This window comes from Podarcis pityusensis (genome assembly GCF_964106645.2).
Source record: "Podarcis pityusensis genome assembly, chromosome: 6".
NCBI classification, from domain to species: domain Eukaryota; kingdom Metazoa; phylum Chordata; class Lepidosauria; order Squamata; family Lacertidae; genus Podarcis; species Podarcis pityusensis.
The window spans coordinates 78,106,124-78,132,676 of NC_138030.1; the positions used below are offsets into that span (position 1 = coordinate 78,106,124).

The following is a 26,553-nucleotide window of genomic DNA, read 5'->3' on the forward strand; positions in this document are numbered from 1 at the left end:
CTGACTCTGGGGTTGCGGCGCTCATCTCGCTTTACTGGCTGAGGGAGCCGGCGTACAGCTTCCGGGTCATGTGGCCAGCATGACCAAGCTGCTTCTGGCGAACCAGAGCAGTGCACGGAAACGCCGTTTACCTTCCCGCCGGAGTGGTACCTATTTATCTACTTGCACTTTGACATGCTTTCAAACTGCTAGGTTGGCAGGAGCAGGAACCGAGCAACGGGAACTCTCCCCGTCACGGGGATTCGAACCGCCGACCTTCTGATCAGCAAGTCCTAGGCTCAGTGGTTTAACCCACAGCACCACCCGTGTCCCATATCACCTTTAGGCATGCATTAAAAATATTCTGCCTTCCTGCTCTGTATTTCAAAATATTACAAACAGAGACACGTAACTCCAACAGTAAGATGGAGGCTGGAGGTTGGAGGCAGGGAAATGGTTCTTACTTTAGGATCCGCAATCCAAAGGGAGCCGTTCACATTGCTATGTGGTAAAGTCTGCCCCTGCTCTGCCCTTTTCCTTATTTCATCTTATGTTTTCAGTGAAATAAATCACCGTCGTCATTTATATGGTGCCTTCCAAATACTCAGACCACTTCAACTGCATTGTTAGGGTACTTTTATTTAACCTGTAAGCAGTATTGTTTATGCCTGAGGAGAAGACACAGTGGCTCTGAGTTCGTGGCTGAGGTAAGATTTAAAACTAGAGACTTCCCAGTTCACTCTTCCCCCCTGGTGTAGCCCCAAATCTACAAAAGTGAAAGATGAGCTGAAATGTATTACAGATAGGGTGGAAAAGGTGTTCTTATAAAGCTTCAGTAAATCTTTAGGAAAATATGTTTCTGGGATCTACACGTGTCCCACACGATAGTCCTATTCAGACGCAACAAACACTGAAAGAAAAAGGGAATCATTTGTAATTATTTGTTCATTTGCTTTTTATGCAACATCTGAATTTGCAGCCTCTGAAGCTATGCAACATGTGAATTATGCAACATGTGAATTTGCAGCCTCTAAAACTACACCAAGCTGATCTCCTGATACCCCTCCCCCCAAAAAAACCTGTTGTATGATTGAGTGACCAACCTTTTCTCCAGCTTGACCAGCCCCACCCGGGTCTCCTGTTGGGCCAGAACGGCCTTTGGGACCTTCAGGGCCATCCTCTCCTCGTGGACCAAGAGGGCCAACTTCACCCTTAAAAAAAAAATTGAAGGATGTAAACCAAGGATGTACAAACCAAGTCACCTGTTTCTGCAAATGGGATGCAAAAACTGCTGAAATTATTGGATTGGCCGTTGATGAAAACCTCAGGTCTGCCCCTATTCCTAATTTTAGCCCAACCACGGCCTCACTGTAGCTTTCTAAAACCAGTATTAAGGGGAGAACTGGCACAGAACTTAAGCAGGCTGGATCCCGCCTGGCCTCCCTGTAATTTGAGCACCGAGTGTAACCAAAGGTCTAGTTGTTGCTTGTGGCTTGGCCACAAAAGCCGACAGTTTAACTAAAAGAACCACATCTCTCATGGGGAAAGAAATCCACATTCAGATTTGCAACATTTTTTTGCTGTTGTTACAGCAGGCTTTTAATCTTCAGTTGTAACCTTGGCTGTATTGTTTCTGGCCACTACATTTTGCTACAAATTTTTAGCAATTATATCGTTATTGAAATTTTATGCAATTTTTAATGTGGCCTTTAACTGATTAGAATATAGTTAGACAAGCTAACTATTTAAATGCCACAAATAAATAAAAATTATTGTTTGCTAGTATGAAATTGTATCTGAGTTTTACACACTTTTGTGAACAGTGGAGACACACACAGGTTGATAATGATGAATAAAACCCTCTGGCTTTGTTGGATCCCATCCATTATTTCATTGTCTCAAACCCTTCTCAATAATCTTTTTTGAAGTCCCATGCACCTTTGAAGACCAGGTCCAGTTTATTCATACAGTGGTACCTTGGGTTAAGTACTTAATTCATTCCGGAGGTACGTACTAAACCTGAAACTGTTCTTAACCTGAAGCACCACTTTAGCTAATGGGGCCTCCTGCTGCCACCGCGCCGCCGGAGCATGATTTCTGTTCTCATCCTGAAGCAAAGTTCTTAACCTGAAGCACTATTTCTGGGTTAGCGGAGTCTGTAACCTGAAGCATATGTAACCCGAGGTACCACTGTATGTGGTCTGGGCACATAACTTATCCACTTGGAAGAGTGCATGAAAGAAGCTCGCATGGGCATTCCTATAATAAGAACCGATGACCACAAACCTGATCACATCAGAGAGTTGGTGCTCATTGGTCTCATCTAGCTTCCTAGCAGGTGAGTCACTGTTGTTTATTGACAAGGAAAGGCAAGGTTTCAGGGGGCTCATTGTGGGGTAAATGTATCTGCCAATCCAGAATTCCTGCTGGTGAGTTTGCACTGCACTGCACTGCACTACACCAACCTCCCTCCTGGTAAACAACACTGACCCTGCTACTGGAAAGCTAGCATAGTGATCCCCATCTCTCTCTCACACACACAACCTTGACAAGCTATTTCTGGATGTAACGGAGAAATTGAGCTACTGTAGGTGTCATCAGCATACAGCTGATGCCATACTCCAATGACTGTTCTGAACAACTTCATATAGATAGGGGACAACTGTGGCTCTCTATAACACAGATGTAAGGGGCTGACAAACAGCCACCCAAGGCTGTTCTCTGGTACCAATCTCAAAAAATGAGCGTTGAAGCACTGTAACACCGTGCCCCCAACTGGATCTTGTAGAGCCAATCCAGGTTGATACCAGGGTCAATGGTATCAAAAGCCAAGGAGAGATCCATCAAGATTTACAGGGTCAGCACAGCAATGAAGGCTAATTCGGTCCCTAAACCAGGCCTGAACCCAATTTGAAGTGAGGTTAGGTAAGCCATTTCCTCCGTATGTGCCTAGAGCTGGGTCATCATTTGCCAATATTAAGCTGTAAGTTATATTATGAAGTACATATTGTAGACTCAATAATGCTTGTATGCATCATTTTGTTAGTTTGAATTCTGTTCAGGATGTGATAAACAGCTTCCACCCTACTCGTGTTATACAGTCTTAATTTATCCTAGCCCACCCACGTTTGTTTAATTGCAAGCAAATTTACTTTAGGAGAATTTGATTGATAACTTTCCTCCAAATTAGTTTTAGCTCTGGTACGGAGCCATAACAAAACATTTCAGGGAAATGTGTTCAACTCTTTTCTCTAACCTACAGGGGAAATGACTTGTTTGTGGTTGTTTATGGCTGCCTCATTGTGCTGTTTTAATTTGTATAATGTCACAAGACAGGCTGACTTAGGGCCTAAGTAGTACCTCAGAGGAGCAGCAGGAAAGATTTACAAATAAACAAAAATAGTAGATGAACAATGAGAAAAATCAACCTGTTCCAAGAGAACCTAGGAGGAATGAGAGCCAATGCCTGGAATCTATTGCAAAAAGGTCTCTTGAATTAGATCAGGCAGCCCACTGCAGAGAGTGAGAAACTGACAGGATAGATCTTCAAGAGGATTGAAAGGCCTGACCTTGGATATTATTTGTTTATTTATTTCATAAAATTTAAACATCACCCGATTGTAAAAACTACAACAACCCTCAAAGGAATAAAACAATAAAATTATTGGGGGGGGGGAGAAACTATTTAAAACATTCAAAAGATTAAAATAAATGATAAACTAAAAAGGGTGTGAGAGGACCAGCTTTTATACTGCAAAGCCTTCTGGGAAAGTAAGGTGAACATTCACTTGGAACCCCAGTAAATGTGGGCCAAACTACTCAGAATTAAAGCAAGGCAGGTTTGCCTAACTTTGAATGATGACATCAGGTCCCATGCTTTAATTTCCCCTGGCAATGGATGGCAGCCAACCATTCACCCAGAATTGAGTTTTTCTAAGCCTGTTCCCTGATTTCAGCCACGAAGAAAGGCTGCATCCATTTATACAACCCTGTCTCTTCATCTGAAAGCTCCGACTTGGATCCTTGCTCTCACTAGAAAGGAATGGGGGCAGGTACCAGGTACAGAGATACAGTGGTACCTCAGGTTCAGAACTTAATTCATTCCGGAGGTCCGTTCTTAACCTGAAATTGTTCTTAACCTGAGGTACCACTTTAGCTAATGGGGCCTCCCGCTGCTGCTGTGGCATGATTTCTGTTCTCATCCTGAAGCAAAGTTCTTAACCCGAGGTACTATTTCTGGGTTAGCGGAGTCTGTAACCTGAAGCGTCTGTAACCTGAAGTGTCTGTAACCCGAGGTACCACTGTAATATGAATGAGAGAGAAAAATACTTACTCTGTCACCTTTAAGGCCCATGTCACCTTTAAATCCAGGGAAACCATCTTCACCCTGATAAAGGAAAAAATGACACATCATAGTGTTGTTGTTGACAGTTATTAAAGAATCTGAATGCATGCATGATTTTAATGCATATAGTAGCTGCACCTATTTTGCTGCAAGTCACAGCATTTTACACTACTAAAAGTGGAGCATAACAAGTCAAATAATTTAGTACAGCGGCTTCTCTATCAGAGGGGGGAAAGAACACATATTGCCACAGCTGTATTGAATTACTTTTCAGCTTTAAAAGGGAGAATGAATGATGAGAAAGGTGCTTAAGGCAACAGACAAATTCATTTCTTAATTCATCAAGGAGCTCTTCATTATGACATTATTCTTCTGAATTAAATTTCTTTCTCATATGTTCAGGGGTTTTTTAAAGGGCTTCCCCCCCACACACCATCAAATGCCTCATGTTCAAAAGTCAATTAGGATATAGTCTCAAAGACACCAGCTAGCGATTAAGGGTTGATTAACACAGCCATATATCCTCATGTGACAGTCATGTAGCGATGGTGGTGCAGTTAGGAATTGGGAGTTTCAGAAATTAAATTTCCTGCATGCAGAACTCTATGAGCCAATCTGAGATGAAGCCCAAGCTCCATAAATCTGATCTCAGCTCAGGATGAAGACATCCTGTCATCACCCCTTATTTCTACCTGTCACCTGACTTACAGCCAGCAGTCACAGAAGAGGTTGAGATGGTGCCTTTGTGAAGCTCTGGGATGTTATTAGAGTGTGCTCTGGGTATCAGCAGCCTTGGGAGATATTATTCTCAAGGCTTCTGGCATCCTTTCTAGGGATGTTCACAGCCTATAAAGGACATTTCTCAGAGTTCCTGAAATCTAAGATGCTCTTACAGATGCTCACAATCAAACCCTAGATATCAAGAAACCAGAGAAATGAAGTTCTCAGCCCACATGACTCACCATTAAAGGGATGAGGCATTCCTTTTCAAATATATTGTTACAGATTCAGGGTACCAGAGTTTGTGGGTGCAAAGGCATCCATAATTAGATTTAGTAAATGTTATGAATTACTAAATGCTTGGAGTCTTCCCCTGGGAAAGAGACAGCTTTGCAATGTGAAATAAAAATAAAAATGCCGATTAAGCTTGTCTGCCAGACCAGGGTATCACCTGGAATGGAAATTTTTAAGCATGACAAAAGTGTTGATGGCCCATCAAAGGACTTTGGTCTTTGAAATAGAGGTTGCCAGGGGAGTATGGGCACAGAAAAAAATGTGCTTTGATTTCCAAACAGAAAACACAACCCTGGAAGCCCCTGGAATCTTGCTACCACTTGGCAGAGATTGGGGGGTGACATGAAACAATATGGAAGTATTTTGGAGCTTAAAGCAGTACCGTACACAAAACTGGAAGTCAATTTTACACTTAGGAGCAGATTTTGAGGGGATGAGGAGCACACCTAAGCAGATGCAAAGGCATTCGGGTGGGGAGGGGAAGTTCCACGGCACTCATGGAAATTGTTCCACATGGGCAATGTTTAGTTAGCCACAGCCCAACAGAACCAGTGATCCACACGGGGAACATCGGCTTCTCTATTCTGAGGGCTGCTCCATTCTCCACAGAGCTTTTTGGTAGCTGTACTGACAAAACAATCCCCACGCAAGAGGATGAGGCTCTGTAATAGATTTGGCAGCATCTAGCAAGAAGGGAATAACGACTGCATAAGATGTTCACCGAGGCATAGCTGACACATTACTTACAACCCCCAAAGAAAGATGCTATATTTTAAAGTGCGGAATCTCTCTCTTCACAACTTCTGTTTCTTAGAAATGAAAAGAATGGGGAAGCTTTTCTACGACACCTCAAACAGAAACCGAGCCATGGGGTTGCTCCTAGGTAACGAATCGTTCCACGAAAGGTGAGTGCAAGCAGATCTGTGTCAGAACCATCTTTATACTGAGGAAGACACTATCTCTGAGCTGAACGAGCTTGTAGCAAAATGGCCTGCAAAAATGTTTGCCTGTTTCTTCTGAGTGATTTATAAAGTGGAGTCGTATGGTTTGCTGTCATGTAAGATGGTCCCAGATGAATGACTGGCAGTAAGTTGTTGTTGTTAAGAAAACAGCACGAGTGTTTCACCTCTCCAGTTTGTAGGAGCTGTCTATAGTAAGAAATGTCTTCATTTCCATTGCGAGATGAAGACCAACCATATAGCTCAGTCATGGGATGCTGAATCTTAGGGTTGTGGGTTCGAATCCCATGTTAGGCAAAAGTATTCCTGTATTACAGGGGGTTGGACTACATGACCCCTGTGGCCCCTTCCAACTCTATGATTCTATTATTCTGTGTAACATTTGGCAAGAAAATCAAAGAGTGGAATTCAACATTGCACTGTGAGAATCATATGATCATAGAATTGCAGAGTTGGAAGGGACCCTGAGGATCATCTAGTCCAACCCCCTGCAATGCAGGAATATGCAGCTGCCCCGTATGGGGATCAAACCTGCAACCTTGGCATTATCACCACCACATTTTAACCAAATGTGCTATCCAGGCTTTTATAGTGAACATCCCACCAGAGAAAGCATTGCTACTTGCCAGACATAATTATCCCCCTCTGTCCTCCCCACATGCACCATTATGGGGCTTCTCCTGATCCCTGCAGAGCCAATTTCAGGGGGCACTGGTAGGGAAGGGATAGGAAGGGGGAAGCCCCTTTGCCAATGTAGGTTTAGAGTTCATACAATATTTTGCAATAAGGGTGTTAATTAAATAATTCCATCCTGCTCTTCCTCCCAAAGGAGCCCAGGGTCGCAAACAATGAAACAGCAAAACAATTTAATGAATACCTTAAAAAAAAAAAATCTGAAAGTATTTAAAAGTAACCAAATACCCGCACAGCTACTTTGATCTGCCCTAGTCTTTTGCAGATTTATTCTGCTTCTACTTTTCATGATCATCACTGTAGCTATTTATATCGCACCATCAATATACATGGTGCCTGATTTTCAATTAGATTTTCCATTAATGAGTTGAGTCCTTTTAGTACTAAAATATAAACGATAAAAACTAAGCACCATAAAGAGATTACCTTTTCACCTTTGCCACCTTTGAGACCGCGAACACCATCAGCGCCCTGTTAGAAAACAGCAGCAATGACAAAGTTACCGGATTGGTTAACGGGAAGAAAACCCACAGGTCTCATTGCGTTTATCAAATATGAGCAAAGGTATTATGCTTACCTTTACCCCACGGGGGCCAGGATACCCAATTGGGCCTTGAGGACCTGGAGGCCCCTAAAAGATAATGAAGGATATCTAGATCATATTGCTTTTAAATAATATGCCTACAGCACACAGCTGTAGGTTAACACACATTTATCTCAAAGGTGATCAGGTTTATGTGAGCAGAAACACAACAATAAGTTCATAACTGACCCTGTACCTGGGTATTTCTGTGGATTTGTTGGTGTGGTGAAATGGTGGACATCAAAAACATGGTTTAATGCATGTTTGTGAGTTATATGTGGATTCTGCCTTCTGGAAGAAGGTACATGGTTATAAAGACTAGGACTAGCCGCGTGAGAAACAGTTTCTATCCAAATGCGATTTTGATTTTAAACGCAGTGTAAGGTAGTCTCTGTGGGAGTATATTGGATTTAATTAAGGGGTGTCAGAGTTTTTAGGGGGCTAACCAGGCTGGGATAGCTGGGATAGCAGGCTTGTTGGTTTTTGAATGTCTAATGTAGATTTTTTTCAATTTTGTTGTTCTGTATGGGACAATGACAATAAAGATTATGGTAAACGTAATCGTAAAAATGTAAAATGAAGTGTTGCATGAGTTCAATAGCAATTATGGGCAAATGTGGATCTCATTTAATTTGTTCCTAGAAAGTCACATCAGAACCATGTTGACTTTCTCTGCCCCAAGGGTGTCACCAAATGTCACATATAAGTATTTTATCTAGAGCACGGTATTGGCTGACATCTCTGGGTAAAGCTGAAGAAAGTAGATGCATTTGTTGTTTGATGCTTACTGAACTGATATCCCCAACCATTGCCCACAGATGATGATGATGATGATGATGATAACTACTACTACTAGTAGTTATACCCCACTTTCCCCCCTGACAGGATTCAAGGTGACCCATCCCCTCTTCCCAATCTCAAGAAATTATGAGCTTTGTTTCATTTAAGAGACTAGGGAAGGAATTCAAGTTCACACTGTTACATACATATTGTCAGTGTAAGCTTTTCTGCCTGCCTAACAAAATGCTCCCCTAGCTCCCCCCAATGCATGCTGTTCCAGGGATTCTTCACACAGAAACACCCCAAGCCAATCTGAGGGTGGGGGAGAGGAGAAGGGAGAAAGCCCCATTGTACTAGTGGTCATCCTTGTGTTGGCTTTCACTAGTGGGACCAGATAGCTGAATCTGGCTCAAAGCTATTGGTGTGTGTTCAGGACAATATACCCTCAGACACGAGTTTGGAATTATTTAGGGTAGTCAACCATCAGATTTAAAAACAACGCTTGACAAAATGGGCAGAGGGAGTAAATAAATCAAAGGAGCACTCTGATCTCATCTGAACTCAATGCATCGAGGCTGCACTCCATAGACTGAGAGATGATGAGCCATGTCAATTTTTTAAATGAATTGAAGGGAATCCAAGGTAGCATTTATTTCCTACCTATCCATAGATTGAATTGTGGAAATGGAGTTGCGAGTGGGGCAATACCTGTATAGATTGCAACCGAAATCTGTCCCCATTCACTGCGTTGTTAGCCAAGCTCCTAATGTACTTTATTTTGAAGATAGTCTGAGGGGAATTAGTGCAGCTGAGTGTGACGAAATGTGCCTTGACAACACGGATGCCGTGCCAGGTGAAGATTCAAAATCCTTCAGGAGGATCAATATGTAAGTCCTCAAACAGGCAGAGGGTGGTGAGACTTCGCTGGTCTGCTTAAACCTTGAGCATCTCTCAGAAAGATCTTTTTAGAATGGCAAATTCACTCTAACTGCTTCGTTATTTCATTTTCAGAATATTTCATGGGCACAGAATTGGGAGGCTTAGGTTACTCCGATACACAGAGTATACAAAATATTCTATTCCTCACACACATTCCCTTTATTTTGAGCACTTTTGCTTCATACTTAAACACAAAGGAGCCTGTTGACAGAAGAGCAATCAATAAATGTCTGGTGGTGCATACTGGAGGAAAGTTTTTTACAGGAAAGGGGGGGGGGGAGCCACAGGTTCGGTTTGCAGCAAAAGAGATTTTACTTGGATTTCTAGAAATTCTCCTTGACTTTAACATGAGCTAGCAGGTGGAAGGAGTTGCCTGGAGAAAATACGCAAATCCCTTCCCAGGGTTGCAGTTTTTGAAAAGAAGATGTCTGATAAACATTTCTAATGTGTGTCTTAAATCCAGGATTATTTGGGCAGGGTGCTTTAAATAGTTGGTGCACCCACAAGTTCCAAGAAAGGAAGTGTGGAAATAGCAGGTACCAAGGGGAGAGGAAGCTCACAGTTCAGTACGCATTCCATCTACCTATGCCCAAAATAATTCATACCTTCCTCAGCGGAGAAAGAAAAAAAAATGTTCATAATTGGGACTTTAATCCCAATTTTCAGCGTGTCAACGTTTTGTTGTGATCTTTCCTAAAGGCATAATAATATATTCATTCCATTCTAAATGTTATGAGAATTATCCACAGGCTTATGTCAAGAAAACACAAACATACCAGGGAACCTTTCTCTCCCGACTGTCCTTCTTTGCCTGGGTGACCCTATGGGCAAAAATATATATCGGGGAAAACACTTAGTTTGTGAACAGTAACATCTCATTATACAGATTCAATTGAATTTATACTCTTCTACATATGTACAAATTCAGCCTTCTTCTCAAACTCTCCCATCAGCTCCAGGTATCATGGCCTATAATGACAGGTGATGCGAGCAGGAGTCTAAAAACATCTAGGGAACATTGCATTGGCTGCCCCTGCCCTGGAGCATTTTGAAAAGCCTATGGGAAATGAAGAGATTGATCTGATTACATTGGCAGTATTACGTCTCTTCAGTGCCTTTCCTTGAAATGATGAATCACTAGCTGGAGTAAAAAGTCTTTTTTTTTCTTCTGAAGCTGCTGTTTTGTTTTAGGTCCAAAGCACTCTAGGAAAATAATGCAAGAGCATGTAAACCACTCCAGAGTTTCCCCATTCAATGCATTTTCTCTGGAAGATGGGAATTGATTATTTTTATCTTGTCACCGAACATTACACTAAGCACGCCATTAAAGTTATGACACAACAAAATGAAAGCAAACAGTAATGGAAATATTTTATAGCATGTGGAAATCAATAGCCAGGAGGCTTTTTCCAGTTGGGCAAAATCCACATGCGGTTGAAGAGCATAATCAATCTTTAGCGTCAGCGTCCATATAGCCATCTTCAAAATATCAGAATAATTATTAGTTTTATGTGACTCAGACACCCACAGCTGCCTATGGATGCTTTCTCAGTTCAATCCACTCCTTTCCTTTACTCTAATATATACGTCGCATCACCTCTCGTGTCCTTCAAATCCCCTCAAAATCTCCTTCAGCCCATAAAAGCAACAACAAAAGCACAGGTAACCTTCAGATCCAGGGTGCAACCCTAAATAGACTTACCTGGGAATAAGTCACATTGAATTTCAGAAGAGAAATGCCTAGGAATGCACTGGTTACGTTTTATGTTTACAGTCATACCTCGTGTTATGTTTGCTTCACGTTGTGGCTTTTCAGGTTACGAACATGGCAAACCCAGAAGTGTTTACTTCCGGGTTCGGCGCATGCGCAGAAGTGATCTGTGCTGTTTGCGCATGCGCAGTAGCAATGCTCTACTTACAGACTTTTCGGGGTGCAAACGGCACCCCGAAACGGATCGCGTTCGTAAGTGGAGGTACCACTGTATTCAATTTATGCATTGCTTGCCATTAACAAAAAAGTCCCAAAGCGTGCTTTACAATCAGAGTTGAAAAGACAACAAAAATCCCATAAATATTATAAAAACAGACTTAACAATACAGCATCATATTAAATGCCTGGGGAAACAAAAACAAAAAAAAAAGGATTTGCCTGGCACTGAAACGATGACAAAGTTGTCACCCCGGGAGAGCGGTCCATAAACTGTTGTTCTTCCTCCCCAAGGAACTTTTGGAACTAGAGTTTCCTGAGGGGCTAGGAATCTGTAGCAAAGAATTCTCAACACACCTAATCAGGGGTGGACTTTGGTAATATGGCTCCCTAAGCAAGGACAAAAATTGGTGCCCCCCTGCCAAACATTTCTTGTTTTCACAAGTCCACCTACTCCCTATTGGGCAGACGGTGCTGAGGTCTGGCACTGTTCTGCCCTTTGCAACCCTGTGGTGGCCTGGTTGGATTGTAGCCTGCCTACAAACTGGCCAATCGCAGGCAGGTTGCTGTGCAGGACCTCCCCCAGGGGCAGGGCCAACTGTGCCGCCATGTGTCGCTTGGGTCCGCTCCCAAGGAATAAACAGAGGGCCTGCCCAGGCCTCTTCACCCAGAATTTGTTAAATCACCCTCTCCCCTCTCGCTCTGCATGTGCTCTCAAGTGCGCTATTTTTCACCTCCTCAGCTCAACACTCTGTGCATGGCAACAGTTCTCACTGCCCTAAATCTGGTGCTGACTTAATGAACCAAAATGCCCAGGATTCTTTGGGAGAAGTGAAAAGGTAAAGGACCCCTGACAGTTAAGTCCAGTCGCAGACAACTCTGGGGTTGCGGAGCTCATCTCGCTTTACAGGCAGAGGGAGTCGGCGTTTGTCCGCAGGCAGTTTTTCCGGGTCATGTGGCCAGCAACGGAACACCAAAACCAGAGCAGTGCACGGAAATGCCGTTTACCTTCCTGCTGCAGTGGTATCTATTTATCTACTTTCACTTTTTGGCATGCTTTGAACTGTTAGGTTGGCAGGAGTTGGGAATGAGCAATGGGAGCTCACCCCGTCATGATTCGAACCGCCGACCTTCTGATCGGCAAGCCCAAGAAGCTCAGTGGTTTAGACAACTAAACGGGTGCATATTGCATTGTAGCACAGCTATACCCTAAATAATTCTGGCATACCTATGTGTCACACATATTACAAAGATGAAATGTTTTAAAGAAAGAAAGAAACAACAGCCTCCATATCTATCCAATTTAATGACCACTTTGTGTTTTATGAAGGTGCTTTTTCCCATGAGAATTTTTACTACATTGTATGTGCTTGTCAACCTTTAAAGGTGTGGAAAGACACTTCACTGTGATTGCCTCATTTTCCTCATTCCAATTTAATATTTCTCCTGTTTCGGATCGTAACATGAAAGCAATCCTGAGCACCAGAAAGTTAAAGCTATACCCTCTCCCTGCACCCTGCAATAAGGAATCCGGTGAACTAATTCTGCCAACAGAGTTAAAATTCACATTTAATTGAAACGACAGCTCTATCCTAACAATTCCATCATGTTCATTTCCGAGTGTTTGCATCTGTGCAAGAGAAAACAGGTTAGACACCTAAATGCTCTTCCTTTCTTTATTTTTTAAAAAAGAATCAGTATCACTGCAATTTCTTATCTGCTGTTTCAGTGGCTCCTTTTGAAAATTAAAGCCCTTGATGAGAACCATGAATCAAGTTCAAATAATAAAACTGGGTATGCTTTATAAGGTCTGCTCCAACTATCAGTGATGCAATTTCCTTGCTGAAATTCAGGAACCTGGAACCGTGAAGTGATTTATATATAAAAATAATTGAAATAAAAATGGGCAAAACTTTATTCCACTTACGGGAGGGCCATCAGCGCCAGCAAGTCCTGCAAGGCCAGGCTTGCCCGGAGGTCCCTGGAGAGAGATGAAAACACATTTTTGAGAAGGCAATCAACAGATAAGGCATCTTGGGCTTCAAATGTCTAAAAGCCAAAGGATTACTTATGAATGAAGCAGAAATGTGATCTGTAAGCAGGAAATGAGATAATACTCCAAAATTCAAACCGAGCAAAATGCAATCTGGATGCACCACTCAAGTAAAAGCAACCTTATTACATTTACTTTTATTTATTTATTCCAGAATTTGTATCCCCCTCTTCTTTCCCAAATGGAAACGTTGAAACATTGGTAAATGTCAGTGTTCACATGTGAGTGCTAACAACCCCAAATACATTTCTGTGACTGTCTGAAAGCAGACATATATATCCAGTCTTTAGAAACCTATCAGTGAATGCAGAATATTTCATGTGTTTTTGTGTTCTCTCTGTGTCAGTTTGTTTGTGGGATGAGCAGGAATTCCCTTTACCAAATGTAGCAGATACATCAAAGTGACTAACATTTAGTCTGAAAAACCATGCGCATAAAATCTACAAATACTTAAGATAACAGGGGGGGGGGGAATAGTTGGGAAGCCTGAGAAAAATGCCATTCTGGGGAAAAAAATCATTTGCATTTGTCTGTGAAATGAATACAGCAAAGGGAATCGGAAGACCTCACTGATAAGGACATTCATCATCAACAACAATAGCAACATCTGTGCATGCAGATCTTAATCTGTGGGAATACAGTGTAGGGGTGTATATATTTGCAATGGTGGATTACTTCAGTGACTCTGAAGTGAAAATAAAGTAGAGTCTGGTCCACAAAGTTTGTGCTATAATATATTTGGTAGTCTTTAAGATGCCACAAGACTACAGTGGTACCTCGGGTTAAGTACTTAATTCGTTCCGGAGGTCCGTACTTAACCTGAAACTGTTCTTAACCTGAAGCACCACTTTAGCTAATGGGGCCTCCTGCTGCCGCCATGCCGCTGGAGCACAATTTCTGTTCTCATCCTGAAGCAAAGCTCTTAACCTGAAGCACTATTTCTGGGTTAGCGGAGTCTGTAACCTGAAGCGTATGTAACCTGAAGCGTATGTAACCCGAGGTACCACTGTATTTACTTTTGGAGTTGACCAAAGGTGATGTGCACCTAAGCAATGCCTACAAATAAATTTGAGAGGATCGAAGAGTAGCCAACTGATTAGATACAACTGATTAGATCTAAGGCTGTCCATGTTCCTGATTTGGCACTTACTGGCAATGCCTTTATGTTGGAGATCAGGTGCCCTTTTAAACGCATTTAGGAAAGGAGAGAAAGAGCTGTTCTGCTCAAAGAGCCAGGTGAATTTTAACATGGTGAGCTAGGGAACTCAGGGATGGCTGTCTACTGTCTATGGGTTTGATTTGCCCTTCATTGTAGAAAAGAAACCTTATTCCGTGGGCCATTTGTAATTATCACAAGATGGAATGTAACTTTTGGAAATCAAATGTTCCCCCATACAGAGTACCTGGCAAGAGCATGCATGCTAATAAAACTCCCCTCAGGAGACAGAGGAAAATGGTCCTTGAAATTAAAATGAGTGAATACATGAATGAAGGAATGCAGGTGCAAAAGACTGAAAGTGTAATCCTGAGGATATCGACTCAGAAGTGGGTCCCCTCTCAGTACAATGGGGATTAATCCTCAATAAGCAGGAATAAGGTTGCAGTCAGAACTAAGTATGTGCCTAGAATACGCTCAACACCAAAATTTCAATCTGCGTTGTAAGAGAGAGAGTAACAGGAAAAGTGGAAATCCAATGGTTAGAGAAGTCCCTTCCAATTCTGCCCCCACACAAATTCTTATTAGAACAACACTCACTAAAACACAAGTCACTTAAGTCTTTTAAAAAATCAGGAGACCCAATTAAAATTAGTAACCATTAAGCAACTGAGAAGAAGAAATGTATAGATATTTTCGGCTACCTAATATTCTGCCATCTGTCCTTGCAAGTTTTATCTTCTGCAGCAAGTTACAAAAGCCAACAGGCTCTCAAATAATTTTTTTTCTGCTCACACGTTTTTGCAAAAATGTTCAGAACTGCCATAGCACAGATGCTAAAGCTAGAATGATATTATGACTTCTTGAAGGAGTGTCTCCACCCCCACCGTTCTGCCTGGACACTGAGGTCCAGTGCCGAGGGCCTTCTGGTGGTTCCCTCACTGCGAGAAGCAGAGTTACAGGGAAGCAGGCAGAGGGCCTTCTTGGTAGTGGCACCTGCCCTGTGGAACGCCCTCCCATCAAATGTCAAGGAAACAGACAACTATCTGCCATTTAGAAGACATCTGAAGGCAACCCTGTTTAGGGAAGTTTTTAATGACTGATGCTTTAATGTATTTTTAATCTTCTGTTGGAAGTGGCCCAGAGAGGCTGGGGAAACCCAGCCAGATGGGTGGGGTATGTATGTATGTATGTCTAAATAAATAATTCTTATTCTTATTCTTATTCTTATTCTTATTCTTATTCTTATTCTTATTCTATGCAGCAGCTGAAAACAGCGTTCTGCATCTCTTTCTCCCTTGCTGATGCTGAAAGTCAAGCAAAATTTGTGATGCGGCCCCTTGTAAAAGCAAGAAGATGTGATCCAGCCTCGTGCATCACCCTACTCATAAGCCCAGCATTGGAGCTCAGCTTCTTGGGCTCCTGTTGAGGCTCATGCCCTAGCAGGGCCTCCACTGTTGATCTCCAGAGCCTCCTCCTTGTCCTTGCTGTTGCTCTTCATTCACCTGTTTGGCCCTGTCATGTGCATTAGGTGAACGTTGGCCAATGGTGCACATGTCAGGTTCATATACCCAAGGACCACATAGTGACAGGGGAGGAGTTTCCTTAGGCCTTGCTGTGTGGTGACAGTGTGTGGCTGGCTCAGGAAATGGGAGAGCTGAAATCCTCCCATCAATGCACCTCACCACCCAGACCTCATTGGCTTTGGATAATTTGACTGAATTATTGTGATTGACAGATTCTATATTTGCTATATTTTAATAAATATAACCTAACACCCATCTTTCTTGTCTTGACCCTTCTTGGGTGTGTTGACAAAGAACAGTCATGTTACTGAAATAGGGCAAGGAAAATGTTCTGGACATTAGATAAAAATTGGTTAGTATTATGATCCCAAAAGTCTCTAGGCTAGTGCCTAATGCATCACTTAACTTAGTTTAAAAATAACTGTGTGATTTCCTGAGGTCTGAAAAGCTTGTCTGGTGATTTGGCTTCATGAGTAGATTGTTGCATATTAATATGCATATTTCTTGTAGAAATGTTAAGAAAATTGGTGAAAATATGAATTATATTTACTCATATTAAGCTTGATGTAGGCAACCTCTTGGCTCCCCCCCCCCCCGCATCATGTTGTTTACAACCTGTTGCTTCCACTTATCTAAGACTTTTTGAATCTGCATCTCCCAACATGATTAGATACCTGCTCATCTACATTTCATCCGCTTTATTCTTATCTCCAGAAAAGTAAAGACCTTTAAGTAAACTAGGAGGAAGGAACTTGTTTAAGCTAGTCTTCCTAAAATTGCTTGCTAGTACAACAATATGTATATGTAGTGGAAATATTTTTGGAGTGTCAAACCAATTCTATTGAAGGTCATGGGTGGGGAATTCATACCTAACCTAAAGTCATATATTTTGTTTTAAATGTTAGTGAAAACTCGTTGTTTAGGAAATGATGGCATACAGATAAACTGGACACCAAAACATTGTTTAAGAATGATGGTCCAATACATTTTTTTAAAATTAGAGATTATTCCTAATCTGTATAAATTTGAAGGTACTACAGCCAGTTTAGAGAAAAATTCAGGAAGCTTTTGACAACTTAGCCAGTCATATCATCTTCTCTTAACATTTGGGAGAGATTGTGGTTAAGACTTTGCACCAAACCAAAGGCTTGCTCCTTCAGAATTCTTAGAAAGCTTTTGAAATGTGTTTTCTAATATGTGAGTATAATGAGTATGGGGTTGCTCGTGCGTAAGTTGCCACCTCTCCTGGCTATGTTGCCTTGTTAAACCTTTCTGTCTGGACAGCCCTTCAATTCGTGGCTGCCTCAGTCGCTAGCAGAATCCGTCAGTGGGCGTTTCTTAAACCTCTTCCAACATAAAAGTTGTTTGACTCCCAGTCTCCTCCTACTCTCCCTGCGTGGAAGTCTTCTGCGCAGGGAGGGCGTGGGTAGTGGAGGACTTGTGCTCTCCCCGCTGGTGTCCAGTGAAGAGTCCTGGAGCCCTCTCGCCGATTCCCCCATCTGCCCCCCTTTATCCCTGGTGTAACGTTGATTTGTTTTCCCCTCTGCTGAACTGCCTCTCTCCCTGCTTGGCCCTTCTCCAGCATCATTTGAGAGCCTTCCCTCCGCCTCAGGCTCCGATGTCAGTTCCCTGACAGTGAGGGACAGGTTTCAACCCTTCTCCATGCTGAAGAAACCCCCAGGGTGGCATCTAAGTTGTAATCAGTGGACTTAGCCATGATACCACCCCACACTATTTATAAATGAGTTATGAGACCTTATAGGGAGAGCAGCCACATTCAAGACAACAGTGGTACCTGGGTTGTCAAACTTAATCCATCCCAGGAGTCCATTTGACTCCCGGAACCGTTTGAAAACCAAGCTGTGGCTTCTGATTGGCTGCAGGAGCTTCCTGAACTCAATCAAAAGCCATGTCAGATGTTCGGCTTCCGAAAAACGTTTGCAAACTGAACACTTCCAGGTTTGCTGCATTTAGGGAGCCGATTTATTCGGTTACTAAGCTGTTCGAGATCCAAGGTACGACTATACTTGCAATTCCTATTTGACACCCATACTAGTACCCCCCCACACATGTACATAACCAAGGATAGTTACCCAAATTCAGTGGTAACTCTTCAATGGGATGCTACTTACTTTTTCGCCAGGAACGCCAATTGGGCCTTGTGGACCTGGAAGACCCTATTAAAAAGAACACAGAGCATAAGGAATCAAAGGCAACAACTGGCATATTTTGCCTATTTAGATGATTCATTAGGGTTCTTTTCAACAAGTCCCCTCTAAAGAAAAAAGAACCAGAGGGTGCAGAAGTTGTTTTGAGAACGTTTACACTGGTAATGAACAGTGTAACATGATCCAGTTCAGAACCTTCTTGACAGGTGTGTCTGTTCTTGTTGGCATTCAGGAAGCTCTGAATGAGTCTTCTCTCTCTCTCCAAAGGATGAAGAGAGAAATGTGTGCAAGTTTGTTGTATTTGTGTGTGGGGGGGGGGTATTTTCAAGGTAGTTTGTGAAAGCTCACAAGCAACAATAAGCTCCCTGTGGCTTGGAAGTATACACCCTTCTTGTTCTGTATGTTAACTTTTTTTAAAAAAAAAAAGTTTGCAGATTATGGGTTGCTGAGCACTTACTTGTGGACCTGTGATTCCTTGTTGCCCAGGGGGTCCTGGTTCACCTTGAGGGCCCTGTTGTGTAAGAAGCACAGAGAGATAATATGAATTATGGATAGAAACCTTCTTGATGTCATTGTAATTCCACCACCACTTGATAAACTAGTGTATGTGACCTATTTTGACCTTTTGTATTTTCCCTGATGACAACTAGAAAAAAGCATTCATGATCAGTCAATAATTCCATGTTCTCACTTGTACCCCCCAATAAATTCACTGAAGCCTCAAAGAGGAACCTCTAAAGACTTATACAGAGGACGAAATTAACTTTTTAGCCTGCTATACTCAAGGAATACAAATTAGGTTTAAGATACTTAAGATGCTAATGTGAGAACAAAGGACAATAAATCCAGAAATGTTAATTTAATTGGTATTGTTTTATGTTGATTTATAGTTTCTTGAATATATAACTGTACAAACTGTACACTGCCATGTTATCGTGTATAAAGTAGTGGTATAGAAACACTTATTTAAAAAATGTTAACTTAAAAATACAGTACACATGGAAAGGAGTAGGCTGAAGGTGACTTTTTGGGGAGGGACGGGGACTCCTGACTCTTCTGAATGGAATAGTATGTGGCATGGGGACCTAGAGGAGGAGGAGCGATGACCAAAAATGGCACACACAACTTCCATGAGTGGGAGTGGGATCCAGCCCAATTTAGTTAGTTAGTTATTGCCATGTCCCTTTGAAAAATTTCTTGCTGTCCCTCCCCCCAATAATAGATAGATAGATGATAGACAGATAGATATAAATGATAGATAGATAGATAGATAGATAGATAGATAGATAGATAGATAGATTAGATAGATAGATAGATGATAGATAGATAGATAGATAGATAGATAGATAGATAGATAGATAGATGATAGATAGATATAGATAGATAGATAGATAGATAGATAGATAGATAGATAGATAGATGATTGATAGATAGATAGATAGATAGATAGATGATAGATAGATGATAGATGATAGATAGATAGATATAGATAGATCTACGTACCAAGTTTCCTTTTGGTCCTTGTGGGCCATCAATACCTGAGATTCCCTATATGAAAGAAGAGAGCAAAACCAATACTTGTCACTGCCACATTTGTGGGGAAATTCGAAATGTAATCTACTGCATTTCTTTCTGAATGACATACGGGCTGTCCTGGTGGACCGGGTGTTCCTCTTGGTCCCAGCAACCCTCGTGGACCCTGCAGAAGGAAAAATGTAACTTAGTTTTTAGTTCACAAAGCAGATGGAAAGAAAATATGGCAGAAAGAGGTCTCCAGAAAGGCCAATGACAGAAAATGGTACGTTGTTTCATCCCGCCAGTTCTTGAGTGAAATCAGAGTTCAGCTCACCTCTCCTTCCTGTCTCCCACAGTAGAAAGACAGAACTTGGAATGGGAAAGAAGCATCCTGTTTCATCTCAGGTAGGATTCGGTCTTAGTAGCCCGTTCCCCCTGCTTTCCCCCTTATGGGACAGGTGAAACAGGATGGTACCCAAGTGCCCCACAGGGAGTTGTAATTTAGCTTCCCTTCATTTGGTGTACCTGAGGGCTTGGTAACCTGTGGCCCTCCAACCTGTGGGACTCCAACTCCCATCAGCCCCAGACAGCATGGCCAATGGTCCAAACAGCATCTACAGGGCCACAGGTCCCCAGCCCTGATGTACATTGGCAACATACTGAATGTTTAAAATGATAGCCTTTTCAAGCTTTGTTTCCATTTCCCATCCATGTTTCAAGAGCCAATTCCATTTCTAACTGGAATGATAGCTAACAATGGTGCTTAAGTGACCTGGGAGATACATTTTCAAAGACAAAATGGGTAGCTTCCATTGAAATTCAAGGGGATAAAAGAATGTATGTTTCTGATCCATGAGCACTAAGGCTGACTTTTTTTTTTTTTAGTCCATCTCTGCTCAACCTTGGCCTATGATGCTCTGGTGATTATTTCCTTTTTCTAGTGGAAGTTACATGCAGAATGTTACATCATCCATAAATTGCCCCGCATGATAAAAATCTTAACAATGGAAGGACTTAAATTTATACACAGGTACACTAGAAACTCCAGAATCAGGACAAATGAGTGTTTTGTTGGTAGTGAAGCAAAAATGTCACTGTCCGTAGAACAATTTTTACAGACAAAGGCAGTTGCAGGCTGTATTTATCCCTGGGGTATATTTCATTTAGAAATAGTCTTCAAAGCAGAGAATAGCTTTACAGGGACCAATAGATTAACAAAAGAAAACTGCCTACAGACTACACATGGCAAGTACTAAACAATAAGAAAGCTTTGCTTACAGCTTCACCTGGGAGACCTCTTGGTCCAACTTCGCCATCTTCTCCCTTTTGTTATTAGAACAAAATCAAAGGCTCAGTGTGTGGAATAAACACGTCCTTTAAATTTTACTGTGCATGTTAAAAGAATCAGAGAGCAAAAACCATGAGTAACGTACTCTCATTCCATCTTCACCGGGAGAACCAGGAGATCCTTGTGGCCCACGATCTCCCTGGAGATAAGAGAAACCATGTTAAAGTCACACTGATTATTACTATTATATTTATTTATTTATTTATACCCCGCCTTTTTCCCTGACAGGATTCAAGGCAGCTTACAGCTGGAAATCAGAACTGTGAAAAACATAGAAAAGCAAAAATTAAAAAAGCAATTGAGCATGGATAGAATTAAAGCTGCACGCACATATCAAACATATTAAAACCACACCAATAATTGCAAATAAAAACATCACAGCACTAGCCCTTTCAGGCAAAGCAGTCAGTGTTGTTATATTTACTTGTGGGAAAGCTATGGTGGTCTGCTGATGCATATATAATAGGAAAGTGGGCTCCATACAAACACTGGAGTTTCATACCAACATGTCACGACACATCTGCACTGAACAGATACTAATTTCTATATCGCTCTTCACAGAAGCTTCCATTCAAGACTGGGATTTTAAATGTTGGCCACAATCCAGCATGGAGCTCGCCCATTGAAATAAGTGAGCTGAAGGATTCCTAACTCCGCTCTTGATTGTGGCTTCTGCAGATTTGCTATCAACAAAGGAGAATATTGAAAAGACTGCATAATCTTGTCCTGTTTTCTGGCTGTTTTCATGGGTAGCCAGAAATGTGAGAAATGTTCTGTATGAGAAGCATTTTCCTGGATATATTAAAGCTGATTTACATATAGAGACCCATCACTTGAGCCCTTTTGGGGTATTAAAAAACATGTGTGGGGTGGGATAAAGTGTAGGGGTCACATTTTAGCCCCATTCCTGACTTCTTCATGTTCACCCCAACATTTCCATGTTGAAATCTCCTCATAATTTGGGAGCTGAGCAATTTGGGCTTCCACTCACAAGAAGGATACTCAGAGTGTTCAGCCAATCACATTAAGAACCCCCCTTCAGACCTTCTGCTCAACATGCAAAGATTGTGGGGGTGGTGGGACTAACAAGTGCGAGCCTGCTCCTCCCTCAACAAAGACAAATGCCTGAATATAGCTTTGGTGACTGCAACATCAAATGATGGCCTGCGCTTTTGAATGACCAGTCACAAACTTGACTCTGCAAATAGAAATTTCAGCTTCACCTGACATCATCAAACACAATGTTGTTCTGGCAAGGTGTTGCAAGTCTTCTTCCTGTGTTGAAGACCAGATGAGAAGGTCATCCAGGTAAGGATAAATATGGATGCCTGGGAGGCTAAGGTGAACCTCCAGGGCAATCATGATATTGGTCAAAAGTTGGGGGGAGGTCAGGTCAAATGGAAGGGCCTTGTATTGAAAGTAGTCGTGTCCTACTTCAAATCTGATATATTTGCAATGGGTGAGAATATGGAGGGTTGTGTCCTGGAGGCTGACGGATGTGAGGAAGTCATTGTGGTGAACCACCTCCCTGACGAAGGGAACAGACTCCATCCTGAACTTTTTGTCGGCTACCCATTGACCCGGGAATTTGAGGTCCAGGACTGCTCTCCAGGAATGCCGTTCCTTCTTCAGCACCACAAATAATATAGAGTATTATTTGCCATAGAAAGGCTCTTCAGTTTGGTGGCTGCCATGTTGAGCAGGGGTTGGACGCACTCCCACTGTCAAGGTGATGTCTGCTCTTTGCAATAAACACCCTCTGCTCACTCAGAGAGATATTTACAGTTCTTTATTTACACATGTACAAACAGCTACAGTTCCAAATCATGCCTCTGAATCCGACGAGACAGATTTGGGCAGTGGCTTCCTTCGGTTCCTTCTCCAACACAGCAGGAGTGAGACGTCTTTGATCCCTGCGTTTTAACTCAATCCTTGCCTGTGCCGAAGGCACCACTTCCCCTTCTGTTCCTGAACTTCCTGGTTGGTGACAGGGCTTTTCAGCATCAGAGAGCCCTGACGCCACTTGACTGCTCTCCGCCTCCTCCTTCCCAATTCCTTCCATCATTTCCCTGTATTCCCCTTCTGATTCTCCTTGCTCTGATACTCCCCCTTCCTTTGCCCCAAGGGCGTTCCCTGTCTGTCCCGCGACACCCACAAAAGGTGCTGCTTGGTGAGGCAGGTGAAGATCAGTGAGGGTACAAATCTGCGTGGAGGTGGTGAAATCAGTTATATCCAGCACCCCTGAGAGATGGTGGTGAGGGTCCAGTGGTCTTTCATTTTCTCTTGCTAAGAGCAGAAGGAGGACTGCAACCTGATATCCACTTGTTGAATGTTGATGTCAATTAGGCTGTTGGAGGATCCCAAACTGGGTCCCAATTTCTTGCAATGCTGGGATTTGAGGAGTAGCAAAGGTTGTTCAAGGAGCACTTTGTTTTGTATTTCCAGTATCTGCCCTGGGGCAGCAATTCCGAAATGGCTGGTTAGATGGATAAGGAGAGTAGCAGCACGAGCAATGTTTCCCATCCTGAAGTGTAACCAATACCTTTCTCTTCTCCTTTGGTTTGGTGAGGATATCTTCAAGGCCTCTTCACTGAATAGCTTGCTGCAGTGGGGCCTTGAAGAAGCCAGTCACTTGGGAAGGGATAGGTATATATAGCTAAAATGGAGGGGACAGAGAAGCCAAGATCGGGAAGATGGAAAGTAGGGTGAAAAGCTGTTGCTCCAAGGGGAGAGAGGCTTCAGAGAGGGAAAGGGAGAGAAACGAGACTAAACAGCAGGAACAAATGGGGCAAAAAATAGTCTGAAAAGATGAGAGAGCGGGAACCAAGAGTGACATGACTGCTTTGTTCATGCAAAGACAAAAATACTGATTGGGAACTTCCCAAAGACTTTCTTCTCCTGCCTCATCATCAGGGTGGAGTCAGAGCCCTAACTCAGTGACTCTATGATGCCAGCTAGAAATTGGACTGTGGCCATTGTGGGCTCCTATTTCAAAAATGTGTCTATAAGAGTGTACAGTGGTACCTCGGGTTAAGTACTTAATTCGTTCCGGAGGTCCGTTCTTAACCTGAAACTGTTCTTAACCTGAAGCACCACTTTAGCTAATGGAGCCTCCCGCTGCCGCCGTGCCGCTGGAGCACAATTTCTGTTCTCATCCTGAAGCAAAGTTCTTAATCCAAGGTAATATTTCTGGGTTAGAGGAGTGTGTAACCTGAAGCATCTGTAACCTGAGGTACCACTGTATTCATGGATGTCTTCCTACCAGCTCCCTTACTAAGAAAATATAACTAGTGTATAAAACCATTTAGTTCCTACTTCCCAGCCCCACCTTTTATCCTGTTCAATTCAGAGTTAAATCCTCTGCCAAGCATTATATTGCGAATGGATCTTGAATTCAGAGTTTGTGGTAGGACACTTGATTTCAACTGAACTGCAATCTTTTGTGTTCTATTATGAAACAATGACTGTCATTCTTTTTGCATTTGAAATGCTTTGGTTTAAAAATAACTATCACGAATCGAGAGGAATGTGTCAGAAGTCCTTACTGCAAGGTATTATTAGTGTGGATGGTTCCATATTTGTATAAGAAACATGTCAGCAATATCCAAGGCTTTGAGAAAGAGAATGTGAGGTAAAGTTGCTTTCATCTCACACCTAAAGGTCACAAAAATATTAACTCAGCCACACCATAGACTTTTCCCCCTCAAAGACATTTTGAAAAGGTTTACTAAGCCATAGAGTAGAACATGCCATATGTACAACTAGTGCTGAATTTACAGTGCCCTCTGCTGGTCACCCACATTGTTGATTTTTATCTTAAAAATGCATATTTCTCAACCCCCGAATTATCTGTATTTCATGTACCCCATATTTGGGGGTCACTGAAACATAAAGTTTTCATTGCCAAACGTTTAACACATTGGTATGGAGAATGATATTGAGAATCTCTAGCACCATCCATAAAGCAAAACACACTTAAGCTACAACACTTTTTCTCTTTTACTAATATTGTGCCAAACAGAAAATACAATGTCTGATTTTTCATCCTGAAAAGGCACACCCTTTTGTGAGAGGATAATGGTTTGCCATTTGATTTTCTTTGAATGTGAGTCTTTCAGTGTCACTTCCCACCATGCACTGCTCTTCATCCTCCACTGGCATCATGTATCGTCTAATCATGAAAATTCACACTCTGAAAATTCACAAGGACTATATATTTTGATAGTTTTCCATCAAGAACTTGACACAGTGGAGTAGTGGATCACATCACTTTATCAGTTAACATAGTGATATGGATCTACTTGGCCAATAAGGTGTGACTTAGGTTTGGCCTATTTTTGTTCACAGAAAATACTGTGCACTGGAGCATTCGGCCAGGACTATTTTGAGATGAGTGTGAAATGTAACTCAAAGGTAGAAGTTTGACAGCAATAATGAAAGCAAATTTTAAAGTAAGTAAGTACTTTTGGAGCAATTTTAACCATACAGGTATGCCCTTCTTATTTCACCATGCTATTTTGTCCTTGGGAGGGGGAAACACAAATTTTAGGAATGAAGCCCTGGATGCCAAATTATCAGGTACACTCGAGAGTTCAACTGGGAAATTCATAGTGTCTGCCCCAGGCTAGTAAGTTGCATATACTTTCAGCAATATCAGCCCCTGTGATTGGCAAGCTGTATGATGCTTCTGGATTGGCTAAGATGCAAACCAGTGCTGGAAGCAAGCCTTTCTGTATTTGCCTAGTCAACAGAACAGTGCTTTCTTCTTGTTTCACTTCAAACTCCAGGTTCCACTTCAGGCTGGTGACTTCAGGTTGTAGTCAATTTGGCTATTAGTGACTTCCCTTAAGCATAAATTGTAGTCTGGCTAGCAGGAAGGATGACAAGACAGTCGTGCAGAAAGCTTCAATTGCCTGCAGTCCTATACATACCTGGACATTGAATTCAATGGGCTTTGTGCCAGAATAGGGTGGCATTGGAAAGGTATCAGGTCCGGAAAAAATTGCAATTGCTTTGGACAATAGTTTCAGGTGAAATTTTACTATGTCCACATTCTCACAGGCTTTCAGATAAATGTGCATCTTTTCTTACCCTGTTACCTTTTTCACCAGGTAAACCAGGAAGGCCATCAAAACCTCTGTCACCCTAGTGGAGAAAACAAATAATAGTTTTAGCAATTTGCTGTTCCATTTTGTAAGGGTCTGCAAATCTATTTAACTGTGGGAAACAGTTGCCTTCAAGTTGGATGTTGCTTGAAGCTGCATGCATACACCTGGAATCTAAACTTGATCTATAGAACTGAAGGTCTACACCATCCTCAATAGACACAGGTATCCTATTTGAGAGCACTATCCATTTCATCTGATTTCATTGGCACATGGTGTGTATGGGAAGCAATACATAGGAATGAATCCGATGCAGTGCTAAGCAAGGATTTCTGTTTGTGCAATGGGACCTTTCCTCCGCTCCTATGATTGCATGCACCTCTCACCCTCCCCTCCTCCAGAGTGTTGGGGGGGGCAGAACAAATTTAGGGGGAATGTGGGAGGAGGGCAGAAAGCCCCATTG

General features: G+C 42.2%; 1 protein-coding gene across 1 annotated transcript in view; it reads right to left on the reverse strand.

Annotated features, from left to right (window-relative positions):
• The window catches only part of COL11A1 (collagen type XI alpha 1 chain), a 263,380-nt gene that overhangs the window by 106,410 nt on the left and 130,417 nt on the right, over window positions 1-26,553 (reverse strand). The window contains exons 15-27 of the mRNA XM_081008888.1: window positions 26,077-26,130; window positions 21,071-21,124; window positions 20,916-20,960; window positions 19,768-19,821; window positions 19,626-19,670; window positions 18,580-18,633; window positions 18,087-18,131; window positions 13,147-13,200; window positions 10,069-10,113; window positions 7,568-7,621; window positions 7,417-7,461; window positions 4,313-4,366; window positions 1,083-1,190 (exon numbers count right to left, since the gene is read on the reverse strand). Coding sequence (XP_080865014.1) covers window positions 1,083-1,190; window positions 4,313-4,366; window positions 7,417-7,461; window positions 7,568-7,621; window positions 10,069-10,113; window positions 13,147-13,200; window positions 18,087-18,131; window positions 18,580-18,633; window positions 19,626-19,670; window positions 19,768-19,821; window positions 20,916-20,960; window positions 21,071-21,124; window positions 26,077-26,130 — 711 coding nt within the window. The remainder of the gene's footprint in view (window positions 1-1,082; window positions 1,191-4,312; window positions 4,367-7,416; window positions 7,462-7,567; window positions 7,622-10,068; window positions 10,114-13,146; window positions 13,201-18,086; window positions 18,132-18,579; window positions 18,634-19,625; window positions 19,671-19,767; window positions 19,822-20,915; window positions 20,961-21,070; window positions 21,125-26,076; window positions 26,131-26,553) is intronic.